This window comes from Phascolarctos cinereus, unplaced genomic scaffold, assembly GCF_003287225.1.
Source record: "Phascolarctos cinereus isolate Bilbo 61053 unplaced genomic scaffold, phaCin_HiC Scaffold_4;HRSCAF=312, whole genome shotgun sequence".
Lineage (NCBI taxonomy): Eukaryota > Metazoa > Chordata > Mammalia > Diprotodontia > Phascolarctidae > Phascolarctos > Phascolarctos cinereus.
In genome coordinates, this window is record NW_027555847.1 from 670184801 (window position 1) to 670210890 (window position 26090).

The window sequence follows — 26090 nt, forward strand, 5'->3', positions numbered from 1 at the left end:
TGTTCATAAACCATCTCTTCAATCATACCCAAGAATTTGGTGAGGAAGCAAAGTCAAGGTCAAAATCCATTAGTGTTCAAAATCTATCTTCTTCCTTTATTTGACAAGTAGAAGAACATTTTTCTATATCCAGTCCTGTGGCACCTCTCCTATTTTCCATGATTTCTCAAAGATCAGTGCCAGTGGTTCAATAATCATATCCTCTAGGAATTTCAGAACCTGGGGATGTAGTTCATCTAGACCTGATCACTAGGGAATTAACTAAGGGGAGCGAGATGCTCCTTTACCATCCTCTCACTTTTCTTGATTTTTAGCTGCATTTTAATAATGCTTGTTCTAGGCTACAGAACCAACTTCTTGTCTAGATCATGCAATTTGTCAGAGAAAGAAAAAGTCAAATAAGATTTCATTAATCTTTCCTTCTCTCTAGCCTTCATTTTCATCATTCCATCTAACCTGAGCAACCACCCCAGCCCTTCTTTTGATTTCTTCTCCAAAAAAGACCTTGGAAACTCCTTTTCATTATATACAATGTGACTTTCTTTTTTTTTCCCTTCCCCCCACCTCAAATTTTGAGATGGCTACCATTAGACACAAATCTGTATGCGTGTGGGGGTATACACATATATACATACATATACACACATATACATATACTTACACATATATGTGTGCATGCATGTACATATATATATAGATATGTCAGTTCTTTTTCTGGATTCAAATAGCATCTTCCTTTGTAAGATCTTTGCTGTTAATTTGGGTATTTATAATAGAATGGCTTGGTTTCTCAAAGTTATTCTTAAAATGATACTGCTGCTACTGTATGCAGTGTTCTCTTGATTCTATTCATTTCACTTTTCATTATTTCATGGAAGTCTCTCCATACTTTTCTAAAGTCATTGAGCTCATCATTTCTTGTAGCAGGTTAATATTCCATCATGAACACATATCACAATTTGTTTATCCATTACCTGACTGATAGACACCCTGCAATTTCCAGTTCTTTGCCACCACAAAGGGAGTTGCTATAAATATTTTATAACATGTAGATTCTTTTCCATTTTCCCTAATCATCTTGGGAAACAGACCTAATAGTGGTATTGCTGGGTCAAAGGGTATAGGCAGTTTAATGACTCTTTGGGCATAACTCCAAATCTCTCTCCAAAGTGGTTGGATCAGCTCACAGATCCACTAACAATGAATTAAGGTCCCAATTTTTCCACATTCTCTCCATCATTTGTCACTTTCTCTTTCTATCATTTTAGACAATCTGATAGTGTAAAATAACATCTCAAGGTTATTTTAATATGCATTTCTCTAATCAGTAATCATTTAGAGCATTTTTTCATATGACTATAAATTGTTTTGATTTCTTCATTGGAAAGCTTCCTGTTTATATCCTTTGACCATTTATCAATTGGGGAATGATTCGCATTCTTATAGATTTGACAAAGTTCTTTATATATTTGAGATATGAGACCTCTATCCAAGGAACTGTCTATAAAATTTTTTCCCAGTTTTCTGCTGTCCTTCTGATCTTGGCTACATTTGTTTTATTTGTACAAAAAAATTTTAACTTAATGTAATCAAAATTATCTATTTTACATCTTATAACACTCTATATCTCTTGTTTGTTCATGAATCCATAATCCGTGTTCATGAATCCCCTTATCCATAAGTCTGATAAGTAATATGTTCCATGTTCTTCAAGTTTTCTTATAATATCTCCATTTATATCTAGGTGATGTATCCATTTTGACCCTATCTTGGTAAGTGGTGTTAAGATATTTGAACTTTAAGAATTTCATTCCTATAATTGAAGATTTTCCATCTTGGAACTATCACACTTGGAACTGCTCACAGAACCTTTGACAGCCCAGCAGAGCATTTTTTGTGTCCAAGGTAAATTTCATAAAGTGTGCTCTCAAAACAACTTTTTGAAAAAACATGTATATGAATATCTTTTGTCTTTATACCGCAGTCACTTCTGAACTCACCTCTCCAGAACGAATCTTGGCTTTGGATAAGGAAAAATAATTAGTTAATGTCATACACAAACCAAGGCTTCTGGTATATGCACTATTCTCACTAAGGTAATTTTTGTGAAGTGTAAATCTGACCATGACCTCCTTCTGCTCAATGAACTCCAATAGCCTCCTATTATAGCCAGTAACATATGTAAACTCCTTTGTTTGGCATTTAAAGCTCTTCATAACCTTCCCCTTTCCTACTCTTTTTTCTTGCATGATTCATGCAAGAAAATTGGAAACAACCTGTTTGGATCACTTCACTGCCCTACTAACAATGCTTCCTCAGGTCTATTTTCCCACATCCTCTCCAGTACTGACCATGCCTGTTTTTGCTCACCTCTGCCAATTTTCAGGGTGTCAGAGTTCATTTAATTTTCATTTCTCTTCCTTTTATTGATTTGGAGTGTGTTTTCATGTGGTCATTGATGGCTCATAATTCTTCTGAAAACTTTGTTTATATCTGATGATGTATCAATTGGAGAACGGCCCTTGTGTTACATGTATTGCTATCAGTTTCTTGTTCATTTTAGATCACAGACTATGAGAAGTGACAACTCATATTTTCCCACTCTCCCATTTCTCTTCTAATTCTGTTTTTGCCGAATTATTCATCAAAAACCTTCAAATTGGCCTTGAGTGGGTTGTTTTAAATTCTTATTTCATTCTATATTTGCTTCCAAACAGGCACATGGAAGGGAGAAATCAATCCAGAGTCTCAGAGTTCATCCTCCTGGGCCTTTCGGACCAGCCAGAGCAGCAGAGGCTCCTATTCTTCTTGTTCCTCCTTATGTACCTGATCTCAGGGCTGGGGAACTTACTCATCATGCTAGCTATTAGCTCTGACCCCCACCTCCACACCCCTATGTACTTCTTCCTCAGTAACTTGTCCTTGGTTGACCTCTGCTTCACCTCCACCACCGTTCCCAAGATGCTGAATAATTACATATCCCAAAACAGAACGATCTCTTATGCTGGGTGCCTGACACAAGTATTCTTCTTCCTTTGGTTCGCAGGGATGGATAGTGTCCTCCTCACTACCATGGCTTATGACCGGTATGTGGCTATTTGTGCCTCACTCCACTATAGCACAGTCATGACTCCAAAGATCTGTGCCCTTCTAGTAGGGGTGTCTTGGTTTTGGGCCTATAATAATGCCCTGATACACACCGTCTTGCTGACCCGACTCTCATTCTGTGGCCATAATGAAATCCCTCATTTCTTCTGTGACTCAGTCCCCTGCTGAAGTTGGCCTGCTCAGATACCTTCATCAATGACTTGATGATCTACACAGTGGGAGCGTTGACAATAATTCTCCCCTTCATTGGAATAATGATCTCCTATGTTCACATTTTCATGGCTGTACTGAAGATCTCATCTGTGAGTGGAAAGCAGAAAGTTTTCTCCACCTGTGGATCCCACCTCACTGTGGTCTGTCTCTTCTATGGGACAATCATTGGAGTGTACTTCAGCCCCACATCCACCCACACAGCCCAACAAGATACAGCGGCAACTGTGATGTATACTGTGGTCACCCCCATGCTGAACCCTTTCATCTACAGCCTAAGGAACAAGGACATGAAAGGAGCCCTGAAGATGTTCCTCACTAGGAAACCAGGATTCACTCTATGACTATGAGATACCTTCCTGAGCTTTGGTGCCTGTGTCTCAGACAACAACCCCAATGCTGCAGGAGTAGGTTTGCAATAAGTCTTCTCTAGTGTCACATGAAGTCAATCTGTTCCTCTCTTGACCTGCACAAGACAAAACGTGACATGATGAGTAGAGCACTGAACCAGTTGTCAAGATTCCTGGTTCTAGTGTGTTTCTACTGAGGGAATTGTGGGAATTAAGTGAACCATACTGACTCCATCTTATGACTCAAATCTAGATCTAGCTCAGTTTCCTTTCTTTTCAACTATAGGTCTAGTCTAATTTATGTCTTGTGAGAAAATTTTATTCAATTATGGGAATTGCGGGAAAACTTTATTGCACTGTTTAAAATTTAGCCCTTCACAGCTAGGAAGCTGGACCACCACTACCTATTGCTCAAAGAACCTTAACTAAGGACACAGATTATGCCAACCAGAAACCCAGTCAGATCCAAAAATTGATACAAGGAGTTTTCTCACCATTATACATCTCAAGCAACCCATATGTCTTATCTGAAAACTAGCCCTGTACCAGTCAATCGGTTACTGTCTCTATGTTTCTTTGCTTGAATGTAGACACTTAGGGAGAGTAGGACATCTCTTTTTCTGATCTCTGTTTATCCTCCCCCTCCCAATTCAAAAAAGCCCTAATCTTTCCTTCAATTAGAAATCAGATTATCTAATTGTGCATCCTATTCTGCATCTGCTTTTTGTTGTCTTTTAATGAATAAAAATCTATCTTCCTCCTGTATTCCCAACCTGTTGTGCAATTGGCATGAATTGCTTAATAAACCAATATGCCCAGAAGCTCAAACTTTGTTTCCTCAGTCATTTCAGATTCTACCCATCACAGTTTTTAGCAAGCCAAGCTAGGTCAAGTTAGGACTCTGACCCCCTGGACAATAGCTTTTTAGAAAAAAAACCCTAGACTACTCTGGTTAGTCTTTCACTGAAGGAATTTATTTGCTGACGACTGCCCTCCAGAAATCAAATTCTCCTTGATCTCAATCCTCTTCCAAGCTAAAGTAAGATTTAGTCCCACACCGCTGGGAAACATTTACCAACACAATGCAGGGGAAAGTTTACCCTGACTCTGAAGGTTGAGGAAGAATTATCCCTGGAAGGGAGCAATGGGTTCCAGTAATAGTAAAATGCCAAAGGTTTCTGCCTTGGAAAAATTATCATGAGACTAGGGGAACAACATGCTGTTAAATTGACACCTCTTTAGGGAAATTCTTATTGGCCTGAAACTTCCCATACAGGAGTGGAAAGTGTGAATAAAAAATGGAATTCTCAAATTATGTTAAAATACATTTAAAAAACAAATGGATCCTAAAATTGGCTTGAAGAGGGGACTTTTAATTACGGCAAAATGAAAGGCTTTGAGATTAGACTTTCAGTAAGAGAGGAAGAGGCTAGCAAGCAGGTCTTTGTTTTATTGTTTTGTCTGTGTTTTTATTTCTTTGTAAAATGCAGAAAAATCTTTGTCTTGTGTCCTGTTTAATGTTGTGTGTAGATTCTGCTATCTTGAAAGATTTCTAAGGGAAAAATGCAGCCAGCCAAAAAGACTGCTAAAAAACTGCAGCCAAAGAATTAAGTATGCTAGGGAAGATTAATGAAATTTTGTACTTGAAACAGTGGTGCCAAACTATCTGTCCCAGTAAGCAAGACTAACCCCCCACTTTAGGCTTTTCAGTGGGAGATTAGGTTAAAAAGAAAAAAAAACAAACAGCTAAAAACATTTTAGTAGATTTTGAAGGTTTGGAGATTAAGGAGTAGATTAAGGAGTTTGGAGATTAATCATTTTAAGATTGCAAGAGACTTTTGGTAATTGCAGGAACTCATGCCTTCTCTCTGTCCTATCTGATTAGGCACTTAGCAGAAGCCTAAGATATCTTAGTGAGTTTTGGGGTTATCTAATTTTTTCAGTCTACAGAATTTTTTCAAGGAAAAATAAGAATTAAATTCTATAAAGTTTTGTGGGTAAAAAACATTTAGATCCCTTTTCTCCTGAAGACTGATAGAGCCATTTTTTATTTTGTTGGTGGTGGTAATATCTTTCCAATTTTTTTGTATATTTTTTTAATTTATTTTAAACTTAAATAGAAAATGAGAAAAGAAAAAAAAAACATTGCCATGTATACAGCAGAACATAAGAGAGGTTTCAACATAAAACAAGAAATTTCCATTTCAAGAAAGCCTATATGGTAAATACTACATATTGTTTTCACAGCTGCCCAGATTTTCTTTGCTTCCTTGTAGGTTTTCTTTTGTTTTCTGCTGTGCACTTTTTACTTATTTTCTCCCCTCCCTTCTCCCACATCACCCTAAAGAAGGTTACAATTAAGTATGGATATATGTACATATACATAGATATCTATAAACATAGACATATATACTCATACACATATATATAAGACCATACTGTACTTATTTCCATCTATCATCTGTTTCTCTGAAGGTGCATAGCATCTTCCTTCATAAGTCCAAGTCTTTCCATGGTTTGGTTTGGTTTGGTGTTTTTGGCTAGGCAATGAGTTTAAGTGACTTGCCCAGGGTCACACAGCTAGTAAGTGTCAAGTGTCTGGGGTCACATGTGAACTCAGGTCCTCCTGACTCCAGGGTCAGTGCTCTATCCACTGTGCCACTTAGCTGCTCCCGCCATGTTTTTCTAAATCAACCAGCTCATCATTTCTTGCACCACAGCAATATTCCTCCCAATCACATCCTATCTGAGACATTGTCTATGAAAGTGTTTTCCCAATTTTCTGCATTCCTTCTATTCTCGGCTGTACAGGTTTTATCTATACAAGAAATTTTTAATTTAATGTAATCAAAATTTTCCATTTTATACTTTGAACTTTTTTAGCATAATGAACAAGACAGCTAGTTTGAAAGTAACCTCAGAGTAAAGAAAAAATAGGCATACAGTTTGCAATTTGCCTCTTGTTAACCCTTTCTTGACCATGAAAAGAGAAAAGCTTGTTTAAATCAGGGAGCAACATTAAAAATTAGTAAATTAAAATTAAGGAATAGAAAGAATGATTTAAACAGAAAAGAGGTCCATGAGGAAGGAATCCCTACTACACCTCCACTATTGCTTTGGGCCAAACTCTGTTGTGGATAATGGAGACAGATATTTGCATTGGTTGGCTGGGGAGGCTGGCTGGGGGGGAGGGGGTGGTAATATCAGGAACTAGGAATGTCCTTAGGGAAGGCTGAAGTAGAACTTTCAAAATTTTATATAACAGAATTACTTGTGTACGTAAACTAGAAGCAAAGTCATGAAAGAAAATTAGAAAAAAACCATGTGTTTGTAAGCTGGTAGGAATCTAGAAATGTAACAGTATTGCCGTTAATTGGGGTTGTGCAAAATGTTGCGCTAAATTCCAAAGGAAAAATTCTATGGAATAAAGATTAGTTATTCAGATAGTTTAGCATATGATTAGGAAATACAGTACTTTGCCCTGAAAGTCCATTCCAGGGGCATATTGCCCAGTCTTTAGACTCTTATGAGCTCCAAAGCAAGGGTTGGGAATGTGAGGCTTCCACTTGGAATCTCTCCTTATCTCTCACAGGGAGTTAAAACTGAAAAGCCACAGAGAAATTGAGGGCAGGGCTAGGTTATGCACACAAAAGGAATTAGTTTGGCTCTTTGGGTGATGTTTAAAAGAAAATAAATAAAAAGTTTATGGAAAGGTGAAAGTGCTACCAAAAACCTTTGAAAATGAGCTAATTGTTAACTCTAGGTTCTAAATTTTAAAGTTGATGTGGCTAATAGCCCTGGAAAATTTAGATTTTGATTTTGTGGTTGTAAAATCAGATCTGATTGGTTAAGATTTGTCCTGTGACTAAATTATGATGTAACGAAATGTGTTTTCTTATTAATTGTGGCATGAAAAGCAAAAAAAAAAAAATACCGGGAAAAATGTATGAATCAGAGAAACCTGAGTTACACTCCTGCCTCAGGAATTTATTAGCTATGTGATTTTAAGCAAATTATCTTATCTCTGTTTACCTCAGTTTCCTGATCTGTAAAGAGGAAAATAATAACGGTACCCACCTCCCAGGGTTGTTCTGAGGGTCAAATGATATAATGATTGTAAAGTGCACAACACAGTGAGTGCCATATGGTAAGCACTATATAAATGTTAACTATTGTTATAATTATTATTATTTCTAAGCAACTTTAGCAAAGTTGCAGGCTGTAAAAGAAACCCACATAAATCATCAGCATTTCTATATATTACCAACAAAGCCCAACAGCAAGATATAGAAGGAGAAATTCTATTTAAACTTACTGTAGACATTATAAAATATTTAGGAGTTTACCTACCAAAATAAACCCAGGAACTCTATTAACACAATTAAAAAACATTTTTCACGCAAATAAAATCAGATCTAAATAATTGGAAAAACATCAGTTGCTCATGGGTAGGCCGAGCTAATGTAATAAAAATGACAATCCTACCTAAGCTAATTTACTTATTCAGCGCCATACCAATCAAACTACCAAAAAATTATTTTATAGTTAGAAAAAAATAATAACAAGATTCATTTGGAAAAACAAAAGGTCCAGAATATCAAAGGAACTAATGAAAAGAAATGCAGGGGAAGGTGGCCTAGCAATTCCAGATCTTAAATTGTATTATAAAGCAGAAATCATCAAAACTGCTTGGTACTGGCTAAGAAATAGAGTGGTGAATCAGTGGAATAGGTTAAATATGCAAGACACAGTAGTCAATGACTATAGTAATCTATTATTTGATAAACCCAAAGACCACAGCTTCTGGGATAAGAACCCACTCTTTGAAAAAAAACTGCTGGGAAAACTGGAAAAGAGTATGGCAGAAACTAGGCATAGACCCAAATCTCACACCATATACCAAAATAAAGTCAAAATGGGTTCACGATTTAGCTATAAAGGCTGATACTATAAGCAAACTGGGAGAGCAAGGAATAGTTTACCTATCAGATCTATGGAGAACAGAAGAATTCATGACCAAACAGGAGATAGAGAACATTATGAAAAGCAAAATGGATAATTTTGATTACATTAAATTGAAAAGTTTTTGCACAAACAAAGCCAATGCAACTAAGATTAGAAGGAAGGTAGAAAATTGGGAAAGAATTTTTACAACCAGTCTCTCTGATAAGAGCCTCATTTCTAAAATATACATAGAATTAAGACAAATTTATAAGAGTACAAGCCATTCCCCAATCGATAAATGGTCAAAGGATATGAACAGACAGTTCTCAGATGAAGAAATTAAAGCCATCTATAGTCATATGAAAAAATGCTCTAAATCATTATTGATTAGAGAAATGCAAATCAAAACAACTCTGAGGTACCACATCACACCTATCAGATTGGCCAACATGACAAAACAGGAAAATGATAAATGTTAGAGAAGATGTGGGAAAATTGGAACACTAATACATTGTTGGTGGAGTTGTGAAATGATCCAACCATTTTGGAGAACAATTTGGAACTCTGCCCAAAGGGCTATAAAAATGTGCATACCCTTTGACCAGCAATAGCACTTCTAGGGCTATATCCCAAAGAGATCAAACAAATGGGGAAAGGACCCACATGTACAAAAATATTCATAGCAGCTCTTTTTGTGGTGGCAAAGAATTGGAAATTGAGAGGATGCCCATCAATTGGGGAATGGCTGAGCAAGTTGTGGTATGTGAATGTAATGGAATACTATGGTGTTACAAGAAATGATGAACAGGATGACTTCAGAAAAACCTGAAAAGACTTGTATGGTCTGATGCTGAGTGAAGTGAGCAGAACCAAGAGAACACTGTACACAATAACAGCCACGTTGTATGATGACTAATATTGATAAATTTAACCCATCTCAGCAATACAAGGATCTAAAACATCTCCAGAGGCCTCGTGATGGAAAATGCTATCCACATCCAAAGAAAGAACTATGGAAGTTGAATCGCTGTCTTTTTTTTTCTCTTCTGTTGAGTTTTGTTTCTTCTTTCTGGTGGTTCCTCCTATTGGTTTTAAGTTTTACTTACAACATCACTAATTTGAAAATATGTTTCATAGGAATGTAAATGTATAGCCTATATCAGATTGTGTGCCATCTTGGGGAGGGTGGTGGGGAGGAAGGGGGAGAAAAATTTTAAACTCAAAAGCATATGGAGGTGATTGTTGATGAATCAAAACAAACTAATGAAAGAAAAAAAATTAAAATAAAAATGAAAAGCAATAATTATTATTATTTCTATTTCTTTAATTGGATGTAATTATTCCATACTTGTTAACTCTATACCAAGTTTTAGATATGATTAGCAAAAAATGCAAAAGGTGATAAAATGAATAATTTTTGTCTAAGATAATTTGGAAATGCATTACACCAAATTAACATCATCTGACTGATAATAAGCTTTGTTTTCTGTTTTAAATACATGTATTGTGTATGTTATGATTGCGTTTCTAACATTTTTTCTTATATTGTGAAATCTGAGAAACTACTGTATCAGAAATGCTATTAGACAAATAATTTACCTTTTAATCTGGATGCTGTTAGATTATGAATTGATCTGTTAGAAGAATGTAATTTTATGGGGAAGCTAAGTGGCACAGTGGATAGAGCACCAGCCTTGGAATCAGGAGGACCTAAGTTCAAATCCAGCCTCAGACATGTAACACTCACTACCTGTATGACCCTGGGAAAGTCACTTAACCCCATTGCCTAGCCAAAAAAAAAAAAGGTATATTCCTTTCTATCCCTATTCAGTTCAGAGGCAGCTAGGAGGCACAGTGGATAGAACACTGGACCTGAGTTCAAATCCAGCCTCAGGCCAAACACTTGACACTTACTAGCTGTGTGACCCTGGGCAAGTCACTTACCCCCAACTGCCTAAAATTTTCAAAAATCTAATTTTTTTTAGATGCTTTTGTTCATGTCCAACTCTTTGTGACCCCATTTGGAGTTTTCTTGGCAAAGATACTGGAGAAGTTTGCCATTTACTTTTCTAGTTCATTTTTACAAATGAGGAAACTGAGGCAAACAAGGTTAAGTGACTTTCCCAGAGTACCACAGCTAGTAAGTATCTGAGGCAAGATTTGAACTCAGGAAAATAAGTCTTCTCAACTCGAATTCCAGCACTCTATCCACTGTACCACCTAGCTACCCCAATTTTAAAAAATAGATATTTGAAAACTGTTAAATATTTAATGGGATGTATTTTGTTTTAAAATTAATTAATTAAAATTAATAACAGAAGAGTAAATAGAATACTTAAATAAATTCAACATAACAGAAATTGAACAAGCCAAAAATGAGATCCTTAAGGAATAATCCCAGGACCTAATGGATTTATAAGTTAATTCTGCCAAACAATTAAAGAACAATTAATTGCAATATTGTATAAACTATTTGGAAAAAATAAAGAGTCATACCAAATCCCTTCTATGACAAAAATAAAGTTTTGATACCTAAACCAGGAAGAGTAGAAACAGAGAAAGAAAACTGAAGGCCAATTTCCCTAATAAAAATTGGTGCAAAAAATTCAGATAAAACACTAGCAAGGAGATTATAGCAATATGTCACAAAGGTCATACACTACGACCAGGTGGAATTTATACCAGGAATGCAGGGATGGTTCAATACTAGGAAAATTACACTTATAGTTAACCATATCAATTGCAAAAACAACAAAAATCGTTAGATTAAATCAATCGATGCAGAAAAAGCTTTTGACAAAACACAACACTCACTGCAATTAAAAACACTAGAAAGCATAGGAATAATTGGACCCTTTCTTAAAATGATAAGTGGTATCTATCTAAAACCAAGAACAAGCATTATCTGTAAAGGGGATAAACTAGAAGTCTCCCCAAGAAGATCAGAGGTGATGCAAGGATGTCCGTTACCACTACTATTTCCAATATTGTATTAGAAAGGCTAGGTATAGTAATAAGACAAGAAAAATAAATTAAAAGAATAAGAATAGGCAACAAGGAAATATAACTATCACTCTTTGCAGACAGTATGATGGTATAATTAGAAATTCCTAGAAAATCAACTAAAAAATTAGTTGATTAATTAGTTGAAACAATTAATCTTAATAAAATTACAAGATATAAAATAAACCCACATAAATCATCAACATTCCTATATATGATCAACAAAACCCAGCAGGAAGAGATAGAAAGAGAAATTCCATTTAAAATAACTATAGACAATATAAAATATTTGGGAGTCTACCTGTCAAGACAAATTCATGAACCTTATGAACACAATTACAAAATACCTTTCACACAAAGATAGATCTAAACAGTTGGAGAAATATTGGAGATATTTCTCTAAACAACTACAGAAGTTCTCATGGGTCAGCCAAGCCAATACAAAAAAAAAGTGGCAGTTCTACCTAAACTGATTAACTTATTCGGTGCCATACTAATCAAACTACCAAAGATTTATTTTATAGGTCTAGAAAAAATAATAACAAAATTCACCTGCAAATACAAAAGGTCAAGAATGTCAAGGTAATCAATGAAAAAATGTGAAATAAGGTGGCCTAGCAGCACCAAATATCAAACTATACAAAAGATTAATCATCAAAACAATCTGATACCGTCTGAGAATAAAATCGTGGATCGGTGGAATCAATAAGATATGCAATACACAGTAGTAAATAACCATAGTAATCTTGTGTTTGATAAACCCAAAGATCCAATCTTTGAGGGCAAGAACTCAGAATTTGACAAAAATTACTGGGAAACTGGAAAGCTGTTTGGTAAAACTAGGCATAGATCAACCTTTTACACCATGTATGATTTAGACATAAAGATTGATATCATAAGCAAATACGGGGAGCATGGGAAAAAATGTACCTGTCAGATCTATAGATAAGGAAGAGTTTATGACCAAACAAGATATAGAGATGATCACAGGAAGTGAAATGGATCATTAAAAAGGTTTTGCACAAACAAAACCAATGCAGTCAAAATTAAATGAAAGCAGGAAACTGAGGGGGTGAATTTTACAACAAGCTTTTCTTATAAAGGCTTCATTTTTGGAATATATAGGTAACTGAGCCAAATATATAAAAATACAAGTCATCTCCCAATTAATAAATGGTCAAAGGACATGGACAGGAACTTTTCAGAAGAAGAAATCAAGTTTGTCAATAATCCTATGAAAAAAAATCCTCTAAATCACTAATAATTAGAGAAATACAAATTAGAACAGCTCTGAGGTAACACCTCATACCTATCAGATTACCCAACATGACAGGAAGAAAAAATGATAAATGATAGAGAGATATGGAAAAATAGAAACATTGATGCACTGTTGGTGGAGTTGTAAACTGGTCCAAATATTCTGGGGAACAATTTAGAACTATTCCCAAAAGACTATAAAACTGTGCATTATACTTTGACCCAACAATCACTACTATGTCTGTATCCTAAAGAGATCAAAGAAAAGAAAAGGGACCAATATGTACAAAAATCTTGCCATCAGCTCTTTCTGTAATGGCAAAGAATTGAAAATTGAAGGGATGCCTGTCATTGGGGAATGGCTGAACAGTTGTGGTATGTGACTGTGATGGAATACTATTATACTGTAAGAAACGATAAGCAGGATGATTTCAGAAAAACCTGGAAAGACTTACACAAACCAAAGCAAAGTGAAGTGAGTATACACGTATTCTTTTAGAAAATGCTGTAAGAGGATTAGCTCTATTTTCTCCAGTGATTCATTCAGTTCTGTATGTTCCCTTTTGTTTATCTTTCTGTTAGATTTATCCAAAACTGATAGAGTGACATTGAAATCTCTTCTTTCAGTTCACTTGAAGTTTCCCTATTAATTTAGATGGCAAGGCAATGGTAGCATATGGGTCAGTATTGATATAGACATCTCAAGTCACTGCTTTCATACTCTCTATGTCTTATTGTAGCTCAGTAAACATTTCTTTTATGAATTTGAATGGTAAGATATCTGGAGGATATAAGTTGAATGTTGGTATTGTTTGCTGTCTATGGTTCCCTTCAGGATAATTTGGTTTCCTTCTTTATCCGTATTTATGTTAAATGTTTGTTTCTGTTGTCTGCTTGAAACTTTTGCTTTTTTAGATTCATCTAATGTGTAGTAAATTTTTGTCTAGCTCCTAATTTTTATACCAGTTGTATTTTATTTTTAAATGTATATCTTGTGAACAACAGATTGCAGGATTTCTTTCAATCCAATCTGTTAGTCTTTTCTCATTTTATGGGGTTATTTATCCATTTATTTGTAAAGTTGGCAGTGTTAGGTTCATATTTTCCTCCATCTGCTAGAAATATTTTTTTTTCCAAATTAGGATTTTCCCCTCTACCTCTGTAAGCACAATACTGCATCTTGGTAATTATTTTAGCTGGTTCTATTCTATATTCTGTTTTATTCCCATCAGTTCTCTTCTCATCCCAAGCCCCACTTGTTACTCCTTTCCTTAGCTTTTGAGTTTTTCTTGTTAGTTCCTTTTCTACTGCTTTTATCTTGTTAGTTGTTTAATTCTTCTCTTTTTTTCCCTCTCAGTTAACCACTATTTTACCTTCATTGTAAGCTTTTGACTTGATTATGGTACATCACATATTCCCTCTATTTATCTCCTCCTCTCCTCACTTTTAAACACTCTCCCACTCTGCAGTTTAGTCTTGCAAAAAAAAAAATCATTGACTCATCTGTTCAGGAGGTGCTCTGAGGCTTAGTTCATGAAGTTTCAGGACTGTTTCTCCACCATCATTTCTATTTGACTTCTTCTTTCACTCTTGTCTTCTTGTTTGCATTTTGAAATAAATCTCTTGATGGTCTCTCTTCATTATTTTGTCATTAATATCCTTGGTTGTTGTATTTGTTTACTCTTCTTATATTTCTGTTGTCTGCAGTGTTTGAGAAGCAAGTAATTTCTTCAGGTCTGATTTTCTTTCTAGGAGTATTTTAAACATCTTTTTATCGAATATCCTTTTTTTTCACTAATGGTTAGGATTATATATGTAGGGTAGGTCACCTTGAGCTCTTGACCTCCTTTGCTCTTTGGAATGCATTATTCAATCTTCTCCTCTTGTTTTTGGTGGGTGCAAAAGAATCTTGTGTTATTTGAATTTCTTTTCCTTTATATTTGAAATTCTTTTTCTTGGTCACTGGAAGAAGTTGTTGTTAGTGGAATTGTTAAATTTATTCACTTTATTGGAGTTTGAAATAGGAGTTTTGTGTTTTGTTTTGTTTTTCCTGGAGGTGATCTGTGGATTCTTTCAATCAGCACTTTGTTTCCTGTCCAGAAATTTTGGACAGTTTTATGTATTATTTCTTATATTAGCATGTTCAGATTTTTTTTTATTTGTCATGTACTTCTGAGAAACCTACAATACTTAAGTTGAAAAAAAAAATGAAATACTTAAGTTGTCTCTACTTATCCTTTCTTTAAGATTAATATTTTACTTGTATGGAGATCATGCTTGTTTTAGCATTATTGCTTTTTGCTTCTCTCCTTCAAGATTGCCCTTCACTTCCATGTATTTGCCTTCCCAATAGATTATTCTCTCCTTTGTTTCTTTCATTAGACTTCCCACCATGGATTCAAGTTTTTCTATTTTCCTAATTACTTCTGCTATGCTTTCATAATTCATATGTCTCCTTTAAACTATTTAGGAATGTCCTGCTGTAGTCCCATACTGTCATAGTAATCTCTAGGTTCCTCTGCCTCACAAGTATTGATTCATTTTTCTTTGTCTTGCAATGCTTATTCATAGATGGACAAATTATTTTACCTAATCAGGAGGCCATATTCCTTTGTTATTAGTATCTTACCTGTTAGCTTATCTCTTTATATTCAATATCTTTAATTAAGTTTTCTTCCTTCTGCCATCTTTAATAATTTCAGTCCTTTTTTCCTTATTTTCCTCTATTATTCACTTTCTGATTTTTCTCCCCTTTGATAGCAGTTTTCTTTGGGACTGAATCTCAAAGACTCCTCAGCCTCCTCTCATACTGGACATTCAATCTGCCAGCCTTGGTCTTTTCCCCAAAAGATTTCTAGGAGGGCAGACCTGACCCCAGCTAGATAATGGGCTCTTTCCCTCAGGCTTCCTGGAGTTCTAAATAGACACACACACACACACACACACACACACACACACACACACACACACACACACTCTACCCCCAGGACCCTTTGTCTCCCAGTTCTCTGTCTGAGCTCTTTTGAGTCACAGAGCACTGGCTCATTGCTACAACAGTGTGAAAGAGCTTCTGCTGTTTGGAATTTCAGGATACTGCATGGGGTTAACAAGGTAGCGTTGAGAACAACAGTTGTTGTGTTGTAAGCCTATGGTTCTTTCTGTGCAGCCCTGTTAGAATGAGGACTTGATGGGCACTGAGAGAGAGGGTGTTGAGTGTGCATATTAGAGGGTAGGAATTAGTGACCTTCTCTGTTGTTGGTTTATCATGTTTTTAACCTTATTTGTATTAGACAGCTGAAACTGCTTTATCTTGCATACTATATAACCTATTTTTTTTTCGATGAGGCACTTGGGGTTAAGTGACTTGCCAAGAGTCACACAGCTAGTGAATGTTATGTGTCTGAGGCAGGATTTGAAATCAGGTCCTCCTGACTCCAGGACCAGTGCTCTATCCACTGTGCCACTTAGCTGCCCCTATATAACCTGTTTTTGAAGAGGTTTGAGGGGTTGTAAAGATCAGAAAAGAATTCTATTCCTCCAACTTGTTGGTCACATGACCCATAAGCTGTGGTCTTTCTTCTAAAGCCTTTCTAGCACTGCTATTCAGCATTCTCTTATATCTATGATATGATATGTTTGAAGGTACTCATTAAAAATAAGTTATTTTGGGGCTGAGGCCTCATTCAACTCCAAAAGTCTATGATCTTGGTTATCAGATCCCTTCCAGCTGTGATATTCTATGTGCAGAAGGAAATGCAAATCTCTTTCTACGTTGTATACGGTAATATGTCTAGTAGGAGGAGTGAATAATGAGAGAGGGAAGTATAACTTGGAACCTTATACCCTAAATATTTTGAGGGGCAGCCCCAAGTTATTAGAATAACTTTACCCCACTGCCAAAGTGAGATTTGATGCAGACTGAGAAAAGCAGGAATCTTATGAACCATGGGAGGTAATAATGCAGGGAGCAAATACATGAGCTGGGTCCTGAAGGAAAGAGGATGTCAAATTGATTTCACCCAACATGGAACTGGAGAAAGAAACTCACTCGTAAGGTACAAGGGGACATTATTTCCCATAGATTGCTAGAAGAACTCTTGAATTTGAGACCAGAGGCCCCAGGGACAGTAGCACAAGAGAAGACATTAAGAAATAAAGGCATTCCTTGGCAAGAGCTGTTCTTCAAGCTGTGGCACAGACTGACTGCCAAGGATTCTGGACGTGGAGACGTAGTCTCCTGGAAACAGGAACTATTGCTGCCTTCTGGATTATTAGGAAGAAGACAAGAACCATAAGCCACAGGAACATCAGTGGAGGACAGTAAAAAAAAAGATCCATAGCAGAAAAAACTGGCCACAACTGCTGAGAGCTGCTAGAGGTATGAACTGCAAGAAATTCAATGTTGCACAAAAAATGAAAGGAATCTTGTAAGGAAGCACCAATATGGAGGAGCAATACACTACCCAATGACCGAGATGGTTACTCACTGGTGGTATCATTTTCTTTGGAATCTGCAATAAGTTCTAAGAGTATTTAATTTGGATGTCAGAAGTTCTGGGTTCAAATCTAGCTCTGCTACTTTCTAGCTGTATGAATGTCATGACTTGTCTATGCATCAGTTTCCTCATCTATAAGGAGCAGGACGGATGATGGCTAAGGTCCCTTCTAGCTCTGGATTTGTGACATTCTGTCTCAAATATGCCTCTGACGTAAGGGTTACATATATTGTATGTCTTAAAGTCCCTCCCAGTTCTAATTGTGTTTAAGACCTCTCTGACTCTGATGTTCTGTGCTCCAAGATCTAAGGCCCCCTTCCCCAGAGGAAAAGGAAAAAAACCAGAGAGTTCTCAGCATTCCTGATATAGCAATGTTGGAAAACAAATCGAACAACATAGGCCAAGTTCTATGCCAATGCAAAATGGGCCCAAAGGGGCTAGAGTGAAGAATGGACAATTACTTGGTGTTTGTTTCTAACAAGGACCTCAGGGAACTGGGGCCCTGGGTTCAGGGAATTCCCATAAAAGCATCTACAATAATCCCCACATACCCCTCCTAGGGGAAAGAGCAGATTCCTGCTTTCATGCATATCACCTTAGCCAAGGTCTCAAACCTTCTTTCTCCTAGAAGATCTGGGCAACTTGGACTAGCTCTCTGTTTGAAACTTTCTGCTGTGGGAAGGGGACCAGGGAAGGCAACAGAGCTGGGTTTCTCGGGATCAGAACAAAAGATCCAGACCAAACACCCAAGTAAGTGCATCTGCAGAAGGCACTTTCTATTCATCTCAAGGTAGATGTCTCATACAAAGTAATGTTGTAATTGAGTCTCATGGAATCTTAGAAATTTCGTGCTGAAAGGGACTTGAGGGGGCAGCCAGGAGGCAGTGGATAGAGCACCAGCCCTGCATTCAGGAGGACCTGAGTTCAAATCTGGTCTCAGACACATAACACTTACTAGCTGTATGACCCTAGGCAAGTCACTTAACCCCATTGCCTAGACCAAATAAAAAGGGACTTGAGAATGTAGGAGAATGTCAGATATAGAAGGGCCCTAGGAACATGGAACACAGAATGGCAGAGCTTAAAAGGACATAGATTGTAAATAGCATTGGAAGAGATCTTACAATCTAACTAATAAAATAAAATCAAAAAGAATTCAAAACATAAAGTCAGAATTTCTTAAGGTTGAAAAGCATCTTAGAACACAAAACATTCAAACCAAGAGAGACTTTAGAAGATAGAATATAGAATATCAGACCCCAAAAAGGCTCTAGCACATAGATTCTAGAATGTTAGGATTAGAAGAGACTTTAAAACATAGACTACAGAATGGTAGTGCAAAGGGGAAGCTTAGAATATACTAAATAGAAGGAAATTTGGGGACATAGAACACAAAATGTCAGACGATAGACCTTATCATCAATCCAGCCATTAATATTTATTAAAAAATTACTATATTCCAAGCACTGAGCTAAGTGTTGGAAATACAAAGATTTATCAAAAATCACTCCCTCAATGAGCTTTCCTTCTTAAGAGAGAATGTGCACATATATAAATATATACAGAATTAATACAAAATAATTACAAGGTATTTGGTGGAGGAAGGAAACGAGACTGCTAACTGCTGGGAGTGTCAAGATAGGCTCCATATAAAAAATGGTTTGAGCTGAGTTTGGAAAGAAAACCAGGATTCCAAGATTAACAAATGAAAAAGTAGAACATTCCAGACAAGGGGTGCAGCCATTGCAAAGGCACAGAGACTGGAGATTGTGAGTCACATATACCATTAAGAGCAAGTATGCCTGTGAACATGTCATTTTATTATGAAAGAAATCATTTACTTGGCAATGTTTTTTACTTTGTTTCCTTTATGTAAGAATGTGATAATTTCTAAAATGTTACACTGTCACACTCTTCCCTATCCGGGGAAGAAGAAGTAAGAGTAACATAGAAGGAAAAGGGCAATGATTCATTGCCATGAAAATGAGCAGCAGGCTTCAGGGAATTTGGATGAATGGGTCTTAGACCTGGCTTAGCTGCCACATGTCCACTGACATGGAAGCTACTCCCTCAGGATTTCACTTGCCTTGTTTGCAATATCAAGGGACAGGACCTGGAATTAGATTATTTCAGTTCAAAGAATTTAAAACCAAGAGAGACTTTAGAATAAAGAATTTGTTTAAATGAAAGAGACTTGAAAACATAGCATGAAAGAGATAGAAGGATCCTGACAATGTAGAATGTAAGGGCCCAGAGGGGAACCTTAGAATAGCGAGCATTCATGCCTGAAGGCCCACTAGAACATCAAACATTGAATATTAGAACTTGAAAGGACTTGAGATAATAAAGCATAAATTGTTAGAGTCAGAACATCAGAGCAAGATGGAAACTCACACAGTAGAATACCAGAGATGGAAGGGACCTTAAAAACCAGTCTGTTAAACCATCTTATGTATCAATGAGAAAGTTCAAACATATTGGTTGAAAATCTGAGGCTTGAAACCTAGATCCCCTGAATTCCATGCCAATGCTTTTTACCCCTAAATAATGCTGCCTCCATTTCCTAAATATTAAAATTTTCGAGAGAAAGCCAATTTCTGGAAAGGAATAGAGAAAGAGTCCTTTTCTTACTTTCTACTAGGTTGAGGCCCATTACCCCCAAACATACGTTCAATCAGCATTATAATCAACAGACATATGACTGTATCCTTGGGAGGAGCAATAAAGGAGTCTTCCCAACTCAAAGCATAAGATTAGAGTTGGTATGGCATAGTGAAAAGAGAATTGGACTTAAAACTTGAAAGACTTAGGTTTAAGTCCAGTGAAAATTTTTGACTGGATGGCCATGGGCAATTCAATTCAACAAATATCCATTAAGCACCTACTATATACAAAGCATCATGCTAGGCTTCAAAAATGATACAGTCCCTGACTACAATGAACTTATATTCTATTGGGACGGGGGGGAGGAACACCCACACAGGTAAGTACCCAGTATATATAATGTTATACAAAGTAATTTCAAGAAAGGATCAAGAAAACCACCAAGCAGAAGGTGGCACCAGAGTTGTACATTAAAGAAATCTAAGGGTTATAAGTGGCAGAGGTAAGATAGGATTGTATCCCAGGAATGGGGGACCAGAAGGTCAATTTGACCAGAAGGAAGGGTGTAATATGAAAGCAGGGTAATATGAAATAAGACTGAAAAAACAGGTGGGAGCCATATTGTAGAGGGTTTTAAATACCAACCTAAGGATTTTATATTTTATCTTAGAAGTAATAGGTGATATTTGAGTAGAGGAGGACAAATGTACATTTTAGGATTAACAGTTTGGAAGCTATGCAGAGGATGGATTGGAAAAGGAGAGACTGAAGGCAGGGAAACCAATTAGGAGGTTATTCTAACAATCCATGTAAGAAGTAATGGGCTTTTGAGCCAAGGCAGAAGCTAATAAATGGAAAGAAGGGAACAGATATAAGAGTTGCTTTAGAAGTAGAATCACTTAACCTTGTAAAATATCAGCATCTTCATTTGTGAAACGGCAGTAATAACACCTGTAATACCTACATGACAAGGCATAGATGTTTCACAGAATCTCAAAGAATGTTAAGCATTTTACTAACTTTAAAATACTGTATATGTCAACTATTGTGATTGTGATGATATTATGATTAAAACATTCTTAGAGCTGGAAGGGACTTAGTGGATTGTCTCATCCAACCCATTTCTAAATCAAAAACCTTTCATCCAGTATTGCATGAGTAGTCACCTAATCTAAGAGAATCTATTATTGTTCGGTCATTCTTCAGTTGTGTCCAACTCTTCATGATGGCCTTTGGGGTTTTTTTGACAGAGTTGTTTGCCATTTCCTCCTCCAGCTCATTTTCATAGATGAAGAAACTGAGGTAAATGGGATTAAGTGACTTACCCAGAATCACACAGCTAATAAGTGTCTGAAGCCAGATTTGAACTCAGGAAGATGATTCTTTCTAACTCTAGGTCCAGAACTCTATCCCCTGTGCAAGAGAACCTGTTCCTTTCCCATTGATTTAGAATCATTTTTAGAAATTTGGTGGTTGAAGATACCAAATAGGTTATTTAGTCAATTCATCCCTTAGCAAGAGGCATCTCCACAGAATCCTGTTGATAAGCACTCTATTCTCTTTCCTGTACTAGTCAACACTTTTAGGTATGGATGTAGGTACAGATGGTACACTTATCAAATTTGTGGATGACAAGGGGAAGCGCATATAAATTGATGGCAGAAACAGATTCTAAAAAACTTGTGACAGGCCAGAAACAATGGGATGAATCTGTTGGGATGAAATGTAAGTGAGATAAATATAAAATCCTTTAGATGACTATTAAAAAAATCAGCTGCACAAACTCAAGGGAATCCAGACAATTTTTCCTCTGAAAAAGGTGCTAGAGTTTTAGCAAACTGTAGATAGATGTGAATCAACCAGTTGTCAGGTTGACCTTTTGTTCCTCCAGATAAATTTTGTGAATTTTTTCTAGCTCTCTGTAGTAATCCTTTGGTAGTTTGGTTGCTACACACTAAAAAGATAAAATAATTTAGGTAATGTTGTCATTTTTATTATATTGGAATAGCTAATAGTTTCCAGTTATTTAAATCTGTCTTTTATCTGTATAATGAGTATTTTGTAATTTAATTTGATAAGTACCTGTATATGTCTTGGTAAGTGGACCCCCAAATATCTTACATATTTTATAATTTTTCTAATGGAATTTCTCTTTCTAATTCCTGATGGGTTTTTTGGTGCTGTGCAGAAATGCTGATGACTTACATGCATTTTTATATCCTATAACTTTATTGAAGCTATTAGTTGTTTCGATTATTTTTAATTAACACTTTTTAATTTTCCAGGTAGACCGTCATTTCATCTGGAGAAAAAACAAATTTTATTTTTATTTATCAGTTTAATAGGGTTTCTTTGTTGTTGGTTTCAAATTTCTCATCTCTTCTTTGATTTTCAGACTTTTTATGTTGGTATGTAGTTGGGGTTTGGGGTTTGGGGCTTTTCCAGATGTTTTTAGTTGTATGACCAGTTCATTAATCTTTTCTTTTTTGTCTTTTATGGATGAAACCACTTAGAGATTGTACATTTCCCTAAAAGGACAACTTTAGCCACATCCCAAGTTTTGGTGCATTGTCTCATTGCCATTTTTTAATTAAGGGTCTTATTGTTTCTCTTATTTGGTCTTTGACAAATCAACTCTTTAGAAGTAAATTTCTTAGTATCCAACTAATTTTCAGTCCTTTCAGATAAGAGTGAGGTTCATATGATGCCAATTTCCCCACTTCTTCTTCCATGTTTGTATACTCTTTTTTCTTATTTGCTTCAATTATCAGAAATAGTTAAGTTCCATCCCTGTCTTCCTCTTTTCTTTCTCCTTATCCTCCATTCTTTTTACCCTCCTAAAACTCCCAGAACAGAACACCAATCCAGGACCTCTATCTTTCTTATTTAACTGTCTCAGTACCTTTAGAAAACATCAAAGTTCTGAAGCAACACATTTGGGGGCGGAGGAGAGTGTATGAGGCAATTGGGGTTAAGTGACTTGCATGGGGTCACACAGCTAATAAGAGTCACATGTCTGAGGCCAGATTTGAACTCAGGTCCTCCTGACTCCAGGGTCAGTGGTCTATCCACCGCACCATCTAGCTGCCCCTGCAACTTATTTCTTTCCCTTCTATTAGAAATGTTAGCACCATCATCATACAGCCCCTTCCAATTGTTCAAATAAATTTACTTTTCTGGGTTTCTCTTGAATCTTTGTGCTTACATTTCAAAGCTCCTACTCAGCTCCAATCTTGTCATCAGAAATGCTTGAAAATCCTTTGCTCCATTAAAGATCCCTTTTTTTTCCTGCAAGATTATATTCAGCTTTGAAGGATAAATTATTCTTTGTTGTAAGCCTATCCCTTTTGGCTTTTGGATACTGCACTCCAAGATCTATTCTCATTTATAGAAAAAGCTGCCATGACACTTGATATACATGATACACGATATACATAATACTTCATGTATACCATGAGGGTTTTTTTCAGTCATTTCCCAATCAATAGGTGCCTACTTTCTTTCCTAGGTTTTTGCCATTACATATAAAATAATATGTATTATTAAAATTACAAATATAAAATTATTTATATATTATGAATAATTGTGTTATCTATTGGATCTCTTTCTTTAAGTTTTCAGGAAACATGAGCAGTTCTGACCATGATTTATCAAACATTATGCTATTCTGTTCATTCATTTCTCTATGTTATACCCTTGGTACTTGAATCATTTCTTTCTGGATGATTATAAGTATTTTTTTTCTTTTATATGAGAACTCTGGATTTTGACTATGACATTGCTACTACTTTCCCTCCGAATTTTTTTTCAGAAGGTGATCAGTGATTCTTTCCATCTTCACTTTGCTCTAATAGATTTGAATGGTTTTTATTTATGACTTATTTATATTTATTTATGAAAGATGGCATCCAGACTCTTTTTTTGGCATGATTTTCAGGCAGTCTAATGATTCTTAGATTCTCTCTCTTTGACCCATTTCTTAGCTCAGCTGTTTTGACAGCATATACCTTGCATTTTTTCTATTTTTCAATAATTTTATTCTATTTTACTATTTCTTACTATCTTATTGAGTCACTGACGTATTTTCATACTGTTCTAATTTTCAGAGAGTTCAATTCTCTTTGCCATTCTTTTGTCCTTAGCTATTATTCCATTTAACATTACATTTTGTAATGTTAATGTCATGAATGCAACATTCATTTTGTCCTGGTACTCTTGTAGTCCTTCTGACCAGAATATTCTTTTCTTTCAGTCCATAGTATTTCTTTACTGTGTTCAGTATTGCTTTGTTTTTACTCGTATCTTCAGCCTCAGTTTCTGAATTCGCACTTTATGCTTAGGTCAGACTTTGTTTTTTTTACCATACTCTAGGGTGGTATGAGCAATCTTCACTTGGTCCTGAATACAATAGCTAAGACTAAGCCTCATGTTCTGGAGGAATTCCTGGGTTTTAGCTTATTCTCTTTTTGGCTTAACTTAAGTTTTGGCCTTGGCCCCTACTATGCTTCCTTATCCTTATGCAGTCCCAAACCCAGATTTGGCTCCATACCTTGTCATGAGCTTGACAGGCCCCAGATGGGGATTGTGGCAGTAGCAGGCCTCCAGGTGCTTTGCTTGCCCAGTTGTCACATTGGCCTTTTCTCCTCCTGTGGCTCTCTCTGCAGCTCAGGCTGTGGACTGCCTGGGCACTGGACTGGACAGGTGCTTGTCTGGCCTCATTTTGTGCTGTGGATCAAATGTAGGCTGCCTGAGCACTTATTGGCTGGATGCTGGCCTGGATCTGTCTCTGATTGTGTCTTGGGCAAGGATTGCTGGGTGCTCTGCTACCTAGATATTGATTTGACCCTGTTTCCCACTCTAGCCCTGATACAAGCTGCCTCCCACCTTGACTAGATGCTGCTCTGACCTTGTCTTCTGCTCTGGGTTCATACCTCTTACACAGTCTACCTTTTGCTTACTCCAGTTTGTCTCTGCTCAGAGCTTCCATAGGATTCTGGCTTCTTTTAGTTCAGCCTTGAACAAATGAAGAAGCTTATAGCTTTTTCCTCTGTGAGTTTTCTTCATTGTTGCTCTTGCTTAACATTTTTTAGAGTGTTCAATCTGGCCTTCTCTAAATCCTAGTGCAGCACCATCTTCCCATTATGCGCCACCACCTTCATTGGTTTTCACACTACTTAGCATTTGACAACCTTTTTAGTGCTCTTCTTTACATTTTTGTAGTATGTGTATATTGCTGTCTTGGTTCTGCTTATTTCATTCTGCATCAGTTCATACATATCTTCCCACTTTTCTCTTACTTCTTTATCTTTATCATTTATTATTATATGATACTTCATGTATACCATGAGGTTTTTTTCAGTCATTTCCCAATCAATAGGCGCCTACTTTCTTTCCTAAGTTTTTGCCATTACATATAAAATAATATATATTATTAAAATTACAAATATAAAATTATTTGTATGTTATGAATAATTTTGTTATCTATTGGATCTTTTTCTTCGAATTTTCAGGAAACATGACAGAAGTGTGATCTCTAGGTCAAAAGAACAATTTAGTCACTTTCTTTTTTCATAAATCCAATTTGAAATCTAGAATGGTTGGAGTCCTTCAGTTTCCCCAATCAGCATGCCTATTTTCATATATCCCTTCTACCACTGTCATTTTCGCCAACTTACACTGTGAGGTGAAAGCTCAGAGCTGTCTCTGTTTGTATTTCTCTAATTATTCAAGAATTTGAGTATGTTTTCACGTGGTCATTTGTGGTTTAAAATTCTTCTGAAAGCTGTTCATTTCCTTTCTCCATTTAGCTATTGGAAAATCATCCCTGGTATTACACATCTGTGCCCATTCCTTATATGTTTTATACCAGACTTTTATCAGTAAAAATTTGCATTGAAAATTCTTCATAATCTTATGTTTTCTGCCTTTCCAGATTTCTTACACATTACTACCCTCCATACATTCTATGGTCTAGGCACATTGGCCTACTTGCTGTTCCAACTCACAGTATTCTATCTCCCATCTCTGCGCCTCTCTATGCCTTTACATAGCTGTCTTCCATGTCTGCAAGGGACTCCCTTCTCATTTCCCCCTCTTGTAATCTCTGGTTTCCTTCAAA

At 36.3% G+C, this 26090-nt stretch overlaps 1 protein-coding gene across 1 annotated transcript; it reads left to right on the forward strand.

The window, feature by feature from the left end:
* Positions 1-2721: 2721 nt before the first annotated feature.
* Positions 2722-3662, forward strand: LOC110196225 (olfactory receptor 1f45-like). Its single transcript, XM_020969368.1, is given in 2 exon segments — positions 2722-3259; positions 3262-3662. Coding segments are annotated over 2 exon segments (939 nt in total).
* Positions 3663-26090: the final 22428 nt, after the last annotated feature.